Here is a 12,423-nt window from a genome sequence, read left to right as displayed (position 1 = left end):
TACTTGCCTCACATTTGCTACAACTTTCCACTTGGCCTTTCTTTTTTTCAAAAGGTTAAGTTTTCAGCAGTCCTAATATCCAGAGCCTGTATTATTTGAGCTAACCTGATTTCAGACTGTTTCATGTTGTACCACTTACCTCCCTTCCAAAATTTACTAAAAAGGAAAGGTGTGTATATATATATATGTATCATCTATAGTCAGATTCAAAAGGTTAGTTAATATTAGTCTTAGCACATACACCAAAGCAAACATCCAGGAAAAATATCTTTAGATGGGCCACAGTTTTGGAGGGTGAAGCATTTCATATATAGGTTTCCTCTCAGGACAACTGACAGTTGATATAGTCCATTTGCTGGAAGCAGAGCTTGCTGTGAATTATTAACATCTCTCTCATAATAGCTGTTAGAAAGTTTCACATTCATATTTAGACTGTTCTCAATGATTATTTCTAATGTTTTTTTTCCCTTAATACTGAACTCACTCATACTTTTTTCTTAACAAAGGTGTTTATTTTGTAAATCATTGTTTTATTTATCTAAAAATGCACAATTGCAAAAAAAAAAAATTACCTTTTGAAATACATTTACTTATAAGCACTAATAAATTTTATGTAGCAAGAAAGTGACCAGACTTCTCAAGATAGTCAAGTAAGTTGAGCTTCCCTGAAAGCCAAAGATCCTATTCTATGTTACAGCAACGGAGGCGCAGCACAACCATCCCAATGAATGTGTAGCTGCCACCATGGCTTAAAGGAAACCTGCAGTGTAAAAATGATAATCATCTTTGGTCTTAACTCTAAGAATTACTAAAGAAGCTGACCATAAATTAAACATGTTAGCATAGGAATGCTGGAAGCAATTTGGTGCCTCTCCTACATTCTCATGCTGATTTGAATTTCCTCAATCTCTCATGAGAGCGCAGCAGGCTCAACTTTCTGCTGAGAAGACTCACCAAAATGGCACCTTGCATTAATGATACCAGCATTATTCACAGCAATTAATAGCTTTCCTTTGCTACCTTATATAAATATTTTAAAATTTGATTAAAAGTAGTTGAAAAGGGCACTGCAGTTTTCCTTTAAGTAGAGGAAAATTAGGTTAAAAGAAAAATCCACTAAAAGCATATATATGTATTTAACCCGCTAACCCTAATCTTATTTCCAAAAAAATTAAGGATCGTATGGTTTTCTTAAGAAAAAACAGGCACAGGCTGCATTTTAACTGTCGCACACTTACTTACTTACTTACTTTTTGGCCTTAGCCACTGTCACACTTGGAAGCAGCACTGTAACTGTACAGGCTTATTTCCCCCGGCTGTTATCCTCAAGAACATTAACTGCAGCACTGTTCCTCTGAACAGGCGAATGAAATGGAAACACTTGAACGTGAATCCAGGTTTTGTTTCTAAAGCAGTGAATATTTTTCATTGACAGTAATGAAACAAATCATTGATTCAATGAATGGATTTGTTGGTTGAAAATTTTCATGTCGTTAAAGAAGATGACTCCTTCAAATCAGGTTGCGCTTTTATAAAAATTCACATTCTATAAATTAGCTTTCACAGTTAAACAGATGGGGGCTGATCCTTACATAGACCTAGATACACAAAGCATTTTACTTAATTCTTTTTTTAAATGTTTCAAGAAGTTTAAAACACTGCTTTGCTTTTAATTTACCTATTAGTACCTGAAGTACCACTGAATTTGATAAAAGTATCTATCTTCCCCAAAATACAGCTGGTTTAGAATAACACTGGTTTTTAATAAGAACTTTTAGCCTAAAAAAAGATTCATACCAAATGGGAAAATAAGTTTAAAAGAGAAGTTACCTGCAGAAGCAATGCTTGTTTGGTTTTCTTTCTTTTTTTCTTTTTTTTTTTTTTTTCCCCAGGTATATGCTTAACTCATCTCATTGGCTGTAGCCAAATTAACAGATTAAATGCATCAGCAAATTATTCACTCTAAATTTTCAGTTAAAAAAAAAAAAAAAAACTTAAAACAAATACATTTCCCTTGCCCCAACACCCTTCCCAGTTCCTAAATCTGAAGAGGAGGGAATTAATAAAAACAGATAAATGGATGCTTTAGAAGATGATATGAAGTAAAAACTGAATTTGCTATTAACCATTTGCAGAACAGGCAAAGTAGCAGTTATACAAATTACACAAAAATCTATGGCAATTCTTACATTAGTATAAAGTGATTTCACTGAAGGAATTATTTCAATATTTCACATTACAATTAAGATAGAAGGGGTGTGTCAAATGCTCCAAGACACCCTTGTTAATATAATCTATCCTAGATTACACACAACAGTTTTAAAAAAAGGACTCTTAAATGATCTACATCTGTAACGTGTTATCGGCTTAAAAAAAGAAAAAAAAAAATCACTTGCAATACCTCACAGAATCTTCACTTTAAAGCATGACCACCTTGTAAGAGTCCTTGTCAAATAACCTGCAGAAATAATGGAGCATCTTGCTACGAGTGCTCAACCCTCTCACTTGTGTGACTAGGCACCAGTCGGTTTCATCTGAGAAAAAAAATTCAAGTAAGACTAAGCTGTGCTGGCTTTTTGAGAGTGTTTGCAGATGGTTCAAGTGCTGGAGGTCCAAACATGCATTTGTTTTGCTATTTGGTGCACGTAACCAATGTCAGGTCTTTGATCTGGATCAGGGTATATGCACATGCTGACCAGTTCCCGTAGCTGAAAGACAGGAAAACAAGCATTCAAATGTAAATGGACCAGTTAACATCTTACTGGAAAAAAGACATGGGACAGTTTGTCTGAGCACTGGCATTAGGAGCCTTTTAATCAGGCATTCATGGGCAGAGCACACACCGTTCGCTTGCCCTCCCTGCAACAGGGCCAAAGAGAACCATTTACCTTCGCACTGGAGCTTTTAATCTTCTACCTAAGAGAGGGAATTTTACTTAGAGTCACTTGTCACATGCCATTTGCACGCACCTAGGGCTTCCCCTGCTCAGAGGCTCCAGCCGGCTCTGCCTGGCTCCTCACACAGATCGTCATACGCTTTTGCTTTTTTTTTTTTTTTTTTCTTCCTGTGGGATTTTTATTTCACCTTAGAGAACTGGAGCAAAGATGACTAACGTCCTCAGATGACTAGCAACTTGCTGAGGGAACAACTAGATTGCAAGAGTGGGATGAGCAAGATCGAGGGGGTCAGGGGCAGAGTAATGGCAATGCCGGCACGAGAGGCTCCTGTCTGGGGTGAGGAAGTGGCACTGGGCAGCAGGACGCAGGAATCAGGATGTGGATGGGAAGAAGGAAAAGCAAGCTCACTACCAGAGATTTCACCAAGCTGACAGAAGCTGAAGGATCTGGAGGAAGAGGAGAAATTAAAATGAGGTGTTTGAAAATGTGTCCTGAGCAGAACTCTCGTGTACAGTAATTGTCCTCCACTTCCCACATCAAATGCTTTGTCACAAGCCAGTTCAACTTTTTTTTAAGTAAAAAGTCTGAACAGCACTTCCGGATCTTAAGATACAGGATGCCAGAACACAGCTGTACAAAACAGCAGCATTTCCTAGAAGACCTTTGTGAAGAAAAGAGACTGGTCATTGATTATTTTTAATAAATAAAATGTGGAAGGTCTGAAGTTTCCCCACCTCCCAACGCTCTTTATTGTGCACATGAAAGATTGTAGCTTTTAATTATACAGACACTGAAAGCTGCTCGTATCCCTGAGGCACGGGGAGAAACAGCCTTGAGCCTCTGATCTTCTCACATCCTCCCAGTAGCCACAGTGCCAATTATTTTAATGGTAATTAAAAGCATGACCATACAAGCTATAAGCACACAGCTCTGACTGCAAAACTGAGCGTTCCCGAGCGAGGCTGTCAGTCCGAGGGGAGCACGGCCCCAGCTCCCTGCGCCCATCGCGGCAGGGAGGCTACAGGGATGCACAGGGCTGAGCTGGCAACGCGCGGACAGGGCAAGACGCAGGCACACGCAGCGATCACCAACCACCCGCACAGCGCTGCGTAACGGAGACCCTGACAGCAACGCGAGACCTGCAGAGGAACCCGAACGCCCCAGCCCCGCTGCCCGCTCCTCTCCCAGGCCACTGCGCCCTCAGCCAGGGTGCGTGTGCACGCGTGTGTGCACGTGCACCTCTGTGCGTGCACATGCACGTGCACCTCTGTGCGTGCACATGCTCTTCTGGTTGCCGCTGTGACCTCGATGATTTAGCACATACCTGAGCCCTCAGACAGACTGTAGCATCACACACACAAACACACACACACACACACACACACACACAAACTAAAATGCTGCTGAAGATCTGGGCAGGGTCTGCACCACCAGTACAACTTATCCAAGCAATAGCTGCGTTTCCATGTACATTAAGGCACTTAAACACAGACTGGGCAGTTTTGTCCTCTCTCAGTGACCATCACAGCATGGGGAGTCCACCATCACCATCTGCATGGAACTGATGGACCAGGCCTTGATAGGCCCCACAAGCAACTATCTGCGATTACTAACAAAGTTGTTCTACAGACAGAAAACCAATCCTGGCTGGAGTCCCAGCTCTTCTTCCAGCTACAAGAAGCAAGCCAGCTGGTCATGAGATTTGGACCGTCTAGCCATAAAAGGCTACAGAAGAGGAGCATCACTTCTACATTACAAATATACATTACTTATACAAAGGGAACCACTGCAGCAGGCATCCTTCAGTAAATGCACTCTTGTCCATCCATAACAGTGCTGTGAGTAAAATATTCACGCGATTAGCAATCAGCCTGCAGCTTAACACACCAGCACAGCTGAAACTTGGCTTTGAGACAGGATTACTGAAGTGAAGGAAAGACATGCTGATGGCTCTGGAGCATGGCTGAAAACTGCTCAGTGCCATGGCCTGACCTAACACTCCTGTCTGCCCTGGGGTGGGAGGCCGTGAAGGCTCTACTGCTTTCTCCCAAATCTCATAAACCTGCAGCAGTGACAATATCAGACTGATTTAAAGAATCTGTCCTCCCAGTCTAAAATGGAGGATCACCCTCTCCAAGGGAGGCAGAGCATACCCAAGCGCCGACTGCTCGCAGAAAGAATAACTTCCTTCTGAAGCTGCAGATGCCTCCAGATTTCCAAGTCTTTTGGGGGCAGGGGTGAGGGGAACAGTCCTGGTAATCTGCCCAGGTGTTTAACCCAGCTTGGCTGGTGGAAGACACCAACACACCTTCCCTTTAGCTATTCACTCTAAAACACCTGAAAAATTAATCTTTAAAAGTATGTACTACAACAAATAATGTTCAAAGTGGAGTCGTGTTCTAATACTCACAAAACTAGGCTCTTCACAGTTACACGTAACAAGCAGCAGCTAATACAGTGAGATAAGCTACAGCCGAAGGCACAGCCCTCCTCTGACTTTGTCAAGCATTTCTGTTAATAGTGTATGAACACCATCTGGAGTCTAGTTCTCTGGGACCTGGCGCCTTTGAGCTTTAAACCATCCTTCCCACCCCGGATTGTATCACTACCCTACACTCACTCTTTAGCACTGCCAGAGGGAAGCAAACAGACAGTAATTGTAAAGACAGGAAACACATCTGTCAACTTACACTAATTCTTGCTGCCAGCAGGCATATCTTGAAATGCATGCTACAACAGCACGGCAAACGTGAACGTGCCGACCCTGCACTCACTGCTAAGGCAACTTGCAAAAGAAAATCCACTTTTCTAGAACCATTCCCAAATGCTCTTTCTGCATGAGTTACTCAGCAAGAAGTGAAACCTAAACTGTGCCTACTTGTTTATTTTTAACGAGCACAACGCCCTTTACAGGCAAGAGCCTGCCATCTTTATGCCAGTACTTAAGAGTCCAGTACGGCTAAGAAATTGCAATTGCCTGTTTTAAGAACATGAGAGGAGAACTGGGAAGGAAACCAGTCACTTCACACACACACTGCATGAAAGCTTAGGACAGGAAGGTAATGAGAAGAGATGCTCTACAGAGAAAGAAAGCATTTGCATCCACATCCTTCTCCTCATCTCAATAGCCAGCTGACTGCATGCTACAGCCTTATCCAGTATTACTGCACAGACAGCTTATGCTTTTCTACGGAAGTCTCGAAAGCAGCCGAGCTGTCAGAATGAGTCTGAAGCAAAGCTCTTCAGCAGTCGCGCTGTGAAGATAGCAACCTGTGAGGAGACACGCTGGCATCGCTTTCGGCAGCCTCGCTGGGATGGTTTCCCTCTCCCAGGCTGCACGCTGACCTTCCGCTACAGAAGCTCATTGCTAGGAGTCACTTGGTCACCCTAAGCCACTTATACAACTGATCACAGCTGCACACCCGGCCTTCCAAACAGCTGTTTGCACACCAAATACCAGAAAACTTTCTGCTCTGCAGTTTGTATAACAGAAGATACATGCTTTGAGTAAGAGCCCTATAAAAGACAGCTTTTCTTGATAGAGCGATTTTATATTGATAGACTCTCAAGTATGTCTTCTGATCTGGCTCCAATGTTGAGTATTGCTATTGTATTAGCACTAATGGTCCCAACAGCCTCCTCTCCACCTCAGCCACAGCTTCCAAAGTGCCCGGGATCAACGCAACCTGCGCAGGAGCCTAAGTGTGCTTTGGTGACACTGTATGTGAAGCAACCTCTGTGTCCATGGACATGGTCAGATAATCTGCTCTTTATCCCTGCAGCTGAGTGACTCAGGCTTCAGCACAGATGGACAGCAGTGGCTCAGAGGACAGTACCACACTAGCCCCAGAGAGACCATAGGCACTGTTTAAATTTGTGAGCGAAACACCTCAAAGTTCAGGCAAACTGAACTCCTAGCAGCCTTCCCTAAGTGATACTCACCTTAGCGCAGCTAACTCAAACCTGTGCTGTGGGCAAAACCCTGCACCCAACCCAGCCAGCATCTCTCCCAGAGCACAGGGCAGTTCCCAAGAGACGTGGCTGCAGCCCGCAGTGGAGCCCATGCCTGCCGCCTGCTTCTGCTGAGTGATGCTGCTCACCGTCTTGTGTGCAGACCTGGCACCCAAGTACCACAGCACCTCTTCCCGACAAGCCAAATGCCTTAAGCTTAGTGCATTTACAAGTTAACAGGTTGCCAGTGAGAGTGCTTCCTGGTCAACTTATTTTTTCCATTTGCTGTTTATAGAAAAGCTGGCAGAGTTCAAGTACCAAAATGGCGGAGACTAGACCACAGCTTCTAGATGCAAAATTCATCTCCAGTCTTCTTCCTCTGCTCCTTTTATCTTTTTGCACCACTCTCTAGTTTTTGTCCCGCTACTCTCTCACACCCCACTTGGCTATATGCACATTTCAAGCCCCCGGCAGACACCAGGTGGTACTTCTCTGCCTATAGCTGTACGTCCACAGGCAGCTGCCACCATAAACCCCAGCAGCCAAGACGTTCTCAGCATTGGCACAGTCCCTCTTATGGTGAAATAACAGATTGTCTGCTAACTGCCGCATGTTGTATTTTCTCTGTATCCTGTCTTGTGCTCCTCACAACTCCGTTGAAGATTAAAACAAAGACCCAAAAAGGATACGATGAACATCTAAAATTACATTAGCTATTTCCTTTCAAACAAGAGGCAATTAGAACTGAAAAATAAGATGAGAAAAACAGCTGGCTTGTCTGCATAGGAAAAGAATCTTAAAAACAAAAACAACTCAGCTCAAAGGCCCAGTACAAAATCAACAGGGGTGATTGCCACTGAACTGAAACACAATAGAGCAAGCACGCATAGCGACGATTTGTGGTATAGCTGGGTCCAACTACTGTTCTCCATCTATTGCTTTCATAAGCAATAAAATTAACCAAACTTTCAAAAATCCCCTATACAGCTGCTGTGTTGATGCTTATTGTACTAAGCTAAATAAGCTTCTTTCCCTCTCGCTACTTATTAAAGAATCTTCTTTCCTTCTTCTTACATGCTTCGTAACTGAAGACTTCATAAACAAAACTTTAAGCACTGTTTTATGGTATGATATTTTAAGGGAAAGGAAGGGAAGGAGAAGGTTTTCCCACGCTTCATTGTTGTACTCTGCCAGTGCAACAGGCTTCCAGTACCAAAATACTCCCTGCACTAAGAGATCTTGTTTTCTGTCTTAATTTAGCTTGCTGATATTCAGGCACCACAAAAACAGGTTCTTTAGACAACCATAAATGTACCCAAGACATTCTCTCTAGCTGCCCTCTGTTCCACCTGAGATGTTGGGGGCTTTTCCTCAGGGGTCCCCGTCCCTTGAAGGGGGGAGGTAGCTCACTGTATCCCCAACACAAAGAGCTCCTGCAATAATGTTCCCAATTTACCTTTTCAGAATAATGTTCAGCTGGAAGAGGTGGATAGTCACATTGCTCTATTTTTTGGCAAAGAGAAAACAGGTTCATTTTATCTCCATAGAAAGGACTCTGAAGAGCTGCCATCTGGAAGGAAAAAGAGAAAATATTTCAGAAATGTAAAGGATTTAATAGCCCTCAGTATGACTGATTTGCTAGAACAAATTTTCTTCTTTGACAGCGAGCAAACGATTATGCTGCTCTTGGAGAGTCTTTGCAAGCCAAAGTTCCTCTGAGAGCATGACAGTTTGCACACTGCTTAGCGGCTGTTGCCAGATGCACCAAGCTTCTGGATGCCCGACCGCCTCTCCAACGCAGTCGGCATAAGCAGAGGCCGTACTTGTACCGACAGGCAAGCAGGCAGCAGCAGTACACGGCTCCTCCTGTCACAGCACACCCTGTCCAAATGAAAGAAATGAGAGTCCGTACTTGCACTGGGGCATCACCCCCTGCAGCCCCCAGTACTGTGTTTTCCTGTGCTGCGGGCACATGTGCGCTCCCGTCCTGGAAAGCAAAATCGCCTTCCCTGCCTGCCCTGCAGAAACTATCTGAAACCAAAGCAAGCAGCCAGCTTAGCAGTACGGAGACTGGAAACCAAGTATGAGCCATCACTGCCCCCTCAAAACAGAACAGGATCACTCATTGCTCTTCCTTGGATCCCACTATACGGGAAAATCTGTTTTCCTACCACTGTGATTAGTTCGGTCCAAAATGTTTCAGATGTGGGACACCATATGTGTACAGGCAACAGCTCTAGAAATATACAGGAAAAAAAAAGCACCTATTTTTTTAAATCAAGAAATAGGATATTTTTAACATAGGACAATTATTAGGGCAAGTATTTAGAAACCAACTGGCTCTACGACTAAGATAATCCATCATAAACATGAGATCTCTTTAGAAAGTAAAAGCTCTTCTGTCTTTGATAACATGTGATGCTTTAAATCTTCCTCCGTTACAACTGTGTTCAGAACAGATGCTTCATCTGCTGTCTGTGTCTCCTAAATTTTTAATAGACTGTTGCAAGAAATAAGTAGATTAGTTCTGGACATTTGGCTAGCTAAAATACAAAGAATCTTAAATATGAATGATCAACTTCAGTCCTAAAAACAAAGAGATGAAATATCCCAAAACCAAAAAACAAACAAGAAGAAACCCCATGCCTCTCACCCCCCCTCGTCCCCACAGAAATTTGCTACTTAGGGAAGAGGATCCCAGGCAGATTTTGGAACCAGACTACTGCAACTTCTCCTAATCAACATTTTTTTTTTCCTCTTTAGATTCTATTTTATGAACCCAATTATTCGCATCTCTAAAAATAGGACAGATTTATGAGATAAACAGAGCATTCACATAGCAAGAAGAGCAAGACAGAAGCCTTTTTGGTGGGAAAAAATCCTTCCAGGGCATGCAGAGACTCTTTAAAAAGGTATGTTTATATTACACTTAAGTCTCAGGAAGGAAGATGCATCTTTGAGCATGGAAAATAATTTATCCGGGAAGCTCTTAACCAGGTGGTCTAAATGAACATTAAATCATGAGCATCAGCAAAACAGACACAGCATTTTTGAACTTACAAAATGTGGTATAAGAGATGTCCATTAAAAGTAAGCACTGTGAGCTAAGTACCTTTTTTCTGTTTCTCTTTTGACTCGTGAGCCGCAGGGCCACCACGCTGCTGTGCCGAGGCAGCGGCGGGCCTGGGGCCGAGGCTGCCCACCTTCGCGGCCGTCCCCCGGACGGTGCCGGATGGCCGCAGCTCCCCGTTTACACGCTGGGGAAGCGAGAGCGCTAACAGGAGCCGTCCCCACAGGGAAGCGGCCCGCGCAGTGCCCCATCTGCCCCTCCATGCACGATGGCATTCAAGTGCTCCTCGTCGCTCTCGCTGGCTGTCATGCACAGTGCCGCACGACACGCTAATACCTCCTTCTAATGAAGCGCTACCGAGTAATTGCTGATGTTATCTACTCTGTTTAGATCTTTTTAAACCATTCTGCCGCGAGCTGCATCAAATCGGCAAGCTTTTTATACTGAGGCCAGCTGAAGTTGATGCTTCTCACTACGGCTTTAATAGGGGGTTATTTGGTAATTATTCGTCTTTTGCTCATTACCATGCACTGTGAAAGCTATCTGACACACACAGCGAGCTCCCAGCAGAGCAGTCAATACTAGACCCTCCGCTCTATTATCTTGCAGTTAGAGATCAAAATTGATGGATTATTAATGATTTGGTGATAGAGACACAGCTTTGATTTGGGGGTGTGTGTGAAAATGCTGCATTTGGGCTTGAGTTAGCGCAGCTGGACCCTGCGTGCCGTGCTGCTGGGCGCCCTGCCGCCTCCTGAGCTTCCCCACAGCTCATGCACCTCCAAGGGTTAAGCAAAGCAGGACACACAGAGATCAACCTGACTTGGATTAAAACACAGACAAATTTTTTAAAGGATTTAGAGTTACTATATTTTCCACTTGCTGATTTGCAACACGTACTGGTTTCTTCAGGAAATTAGTGAAAACAGCCCTCAGCTTCACAGGGTTATCTCACCTAAACGCAAATATTCAGAGGAAAGCAAAGATTCACAAGGAGTTATGAGCCATATCAAAAGTAATGAAATGACCCGACCATTTTCTACCGTGCCAGCTCTCTAAGACCATCCATCTCCTTATGTGCCTCCAGGCTAAAATATTTTTCAGGAAGTTCTTCAAGAGGTATTTATCAGATATCCAGAAACGCTTACAAAGAGCGATTCAGAATATTTTAAGGTATCTAAATTCCACTGAAATACTTGTGGACTGAGTGCATGGTTCCCAAAAACCATCTCGGAAATACTCCAGGCTTGTTACTTCAGAATTTTCCATTTGTAATGCTTCACTAGATGAAGTTCAAAATATGTGCTGTGCCAATGAAAAGTATTATCGTTTGCTGCAGGCAAATTCATTTTCATGAATTTTTGTGCTTGTAACCAGTGCACAAAAGAAGGGGGTTTAGCAACGCGCACCCTTTTACCTCTCCGTGGTTTTACCAGCCATTATCAACACAGCGGCAATAACGCTACGCAAGTCCTCATACAGGAGAGGACCTGGACTGAACACAGGCAGCCAGGCTCCTGAAACGTGCCCTGACGGCAGGCTAAGAGGCTGAACGATGCAGTGCTCATGCCCTCTCAGAAGTTTTTGAAGGCAAAAAGGTGAAGTTGTGTCTTCATTACTTAATATACAGTGTCATAATCACAAGATGCCAATCAAGGGGGGAAAAACAAGAGACTCCAATTAAAATTCTATTCTTCAATTAGAGACTGATAGTAATCTGCTATCAATTGGTTAAAATCCACCTGGAGCACCTGCACTCGAGCTCGTTCCAAGACAAAACAGTAAGGTGTGCGCTACGGAAGGAACACAAGTCCATCAGGTGTTGAACAAAGTCCCCTAGATGTCAATACAAAATCAGTACTTCCCATAAGCTCAAAAGGGATTTTTCAATTCCCATTAAGATTTCCCGCAAGTTAAATGATTACATGCCAAAGAAAAAGAATGACACAGAAACAACACAGTTTTTTCCAGATTGAATTGATAATACAGGGAATTAAAATCAAAAGGCATGCCATAGCCATTGCAACTAAACCAGCCCAGAATGCAAAGCAGAGAGTAGTCACTACGGGCACTCTAAATATATCACTAACAACAATTTGTGATGCTACCTTTGGGTTTGCTTCTGACATTTGGATTAGAACAATTACAACAAGACAGCTAGATCTCCATTTAAAATGACCACCATGCAGTATGACTGGTTAAAAAATATATAGGAATTGCTGTTAGTGTTTAAATTGATCATCTTGCTAGAACTGCTAAAGCCATTGCTTGTAGCTATATTCTGGAAATAAACAACTTATTTTTATCCCCTCCAAGTTATCTTCATGACAGGTTTATACAGGAAGTGAGGGATGAAGACAGTTCCTACTATATTGATAAGATTTAATAAAAATCACTGTGTGATTATCAATGTCAAAGTTAAGTGGTGCTATCTGACATCACATCCCAAACCCCTCAGTGCTCCGTAAGTGAATTCCAGTGGACACACATGTCTCTGAAGGCAAT

General features: G+C 43.1%; 1 protein-coding gene across 8 annotated transcripts in view; it reads right to left on the bottom strand.

Annotated features, from left to right (window-relative positions):
- Positions 1-509: 509 nt before the first annotated feature.
- The window catches only part of NEK6 (NIMA related kinase 6), a 143,761-nt gene continuing 131,847 nt past the window's right edge, over positions 510-12,423 (bottom strand). For all 8 annotated transcript variants that reach the window (XM_062591089.1, XM_062591087.1, XM_062591083.1 and 5 more), the window contains exons 9-10: positions 8,305-8,418; positions 510-2,708 (exon numbers count right to left, since the gene is read on the bottom strand). In XM_062591089.1, coding sequence (XP_062447073.1) covers positions 2,598-2,708; positions 8,305-8,418 — 225 coding nt within the window. In that variant the 3' untranslated portion in view covers positions 510-2,597. The remainder of the gene's footprint in view (positions 2,709-8,304; positions 8,419-12,423) is intronic.

This window comes from Rhea pennata, chromosome 18 (genome assembly GCF_028389875.1).
Source record: "Rhea pennata isolate bPtePen1 chromosome 18, bPtePen1.pri, whole genome shotgun sequence".
In the NCBI taxonomy this organism is placed as follows: Eukaryota; Metazoa; Chordata; class Aves; order Rheiformes; family Rheidae; genus Rhea; species Rhea pennata.
This window is presented reverse-complemented; position numbering and strand designations above follow the sequence as displayed.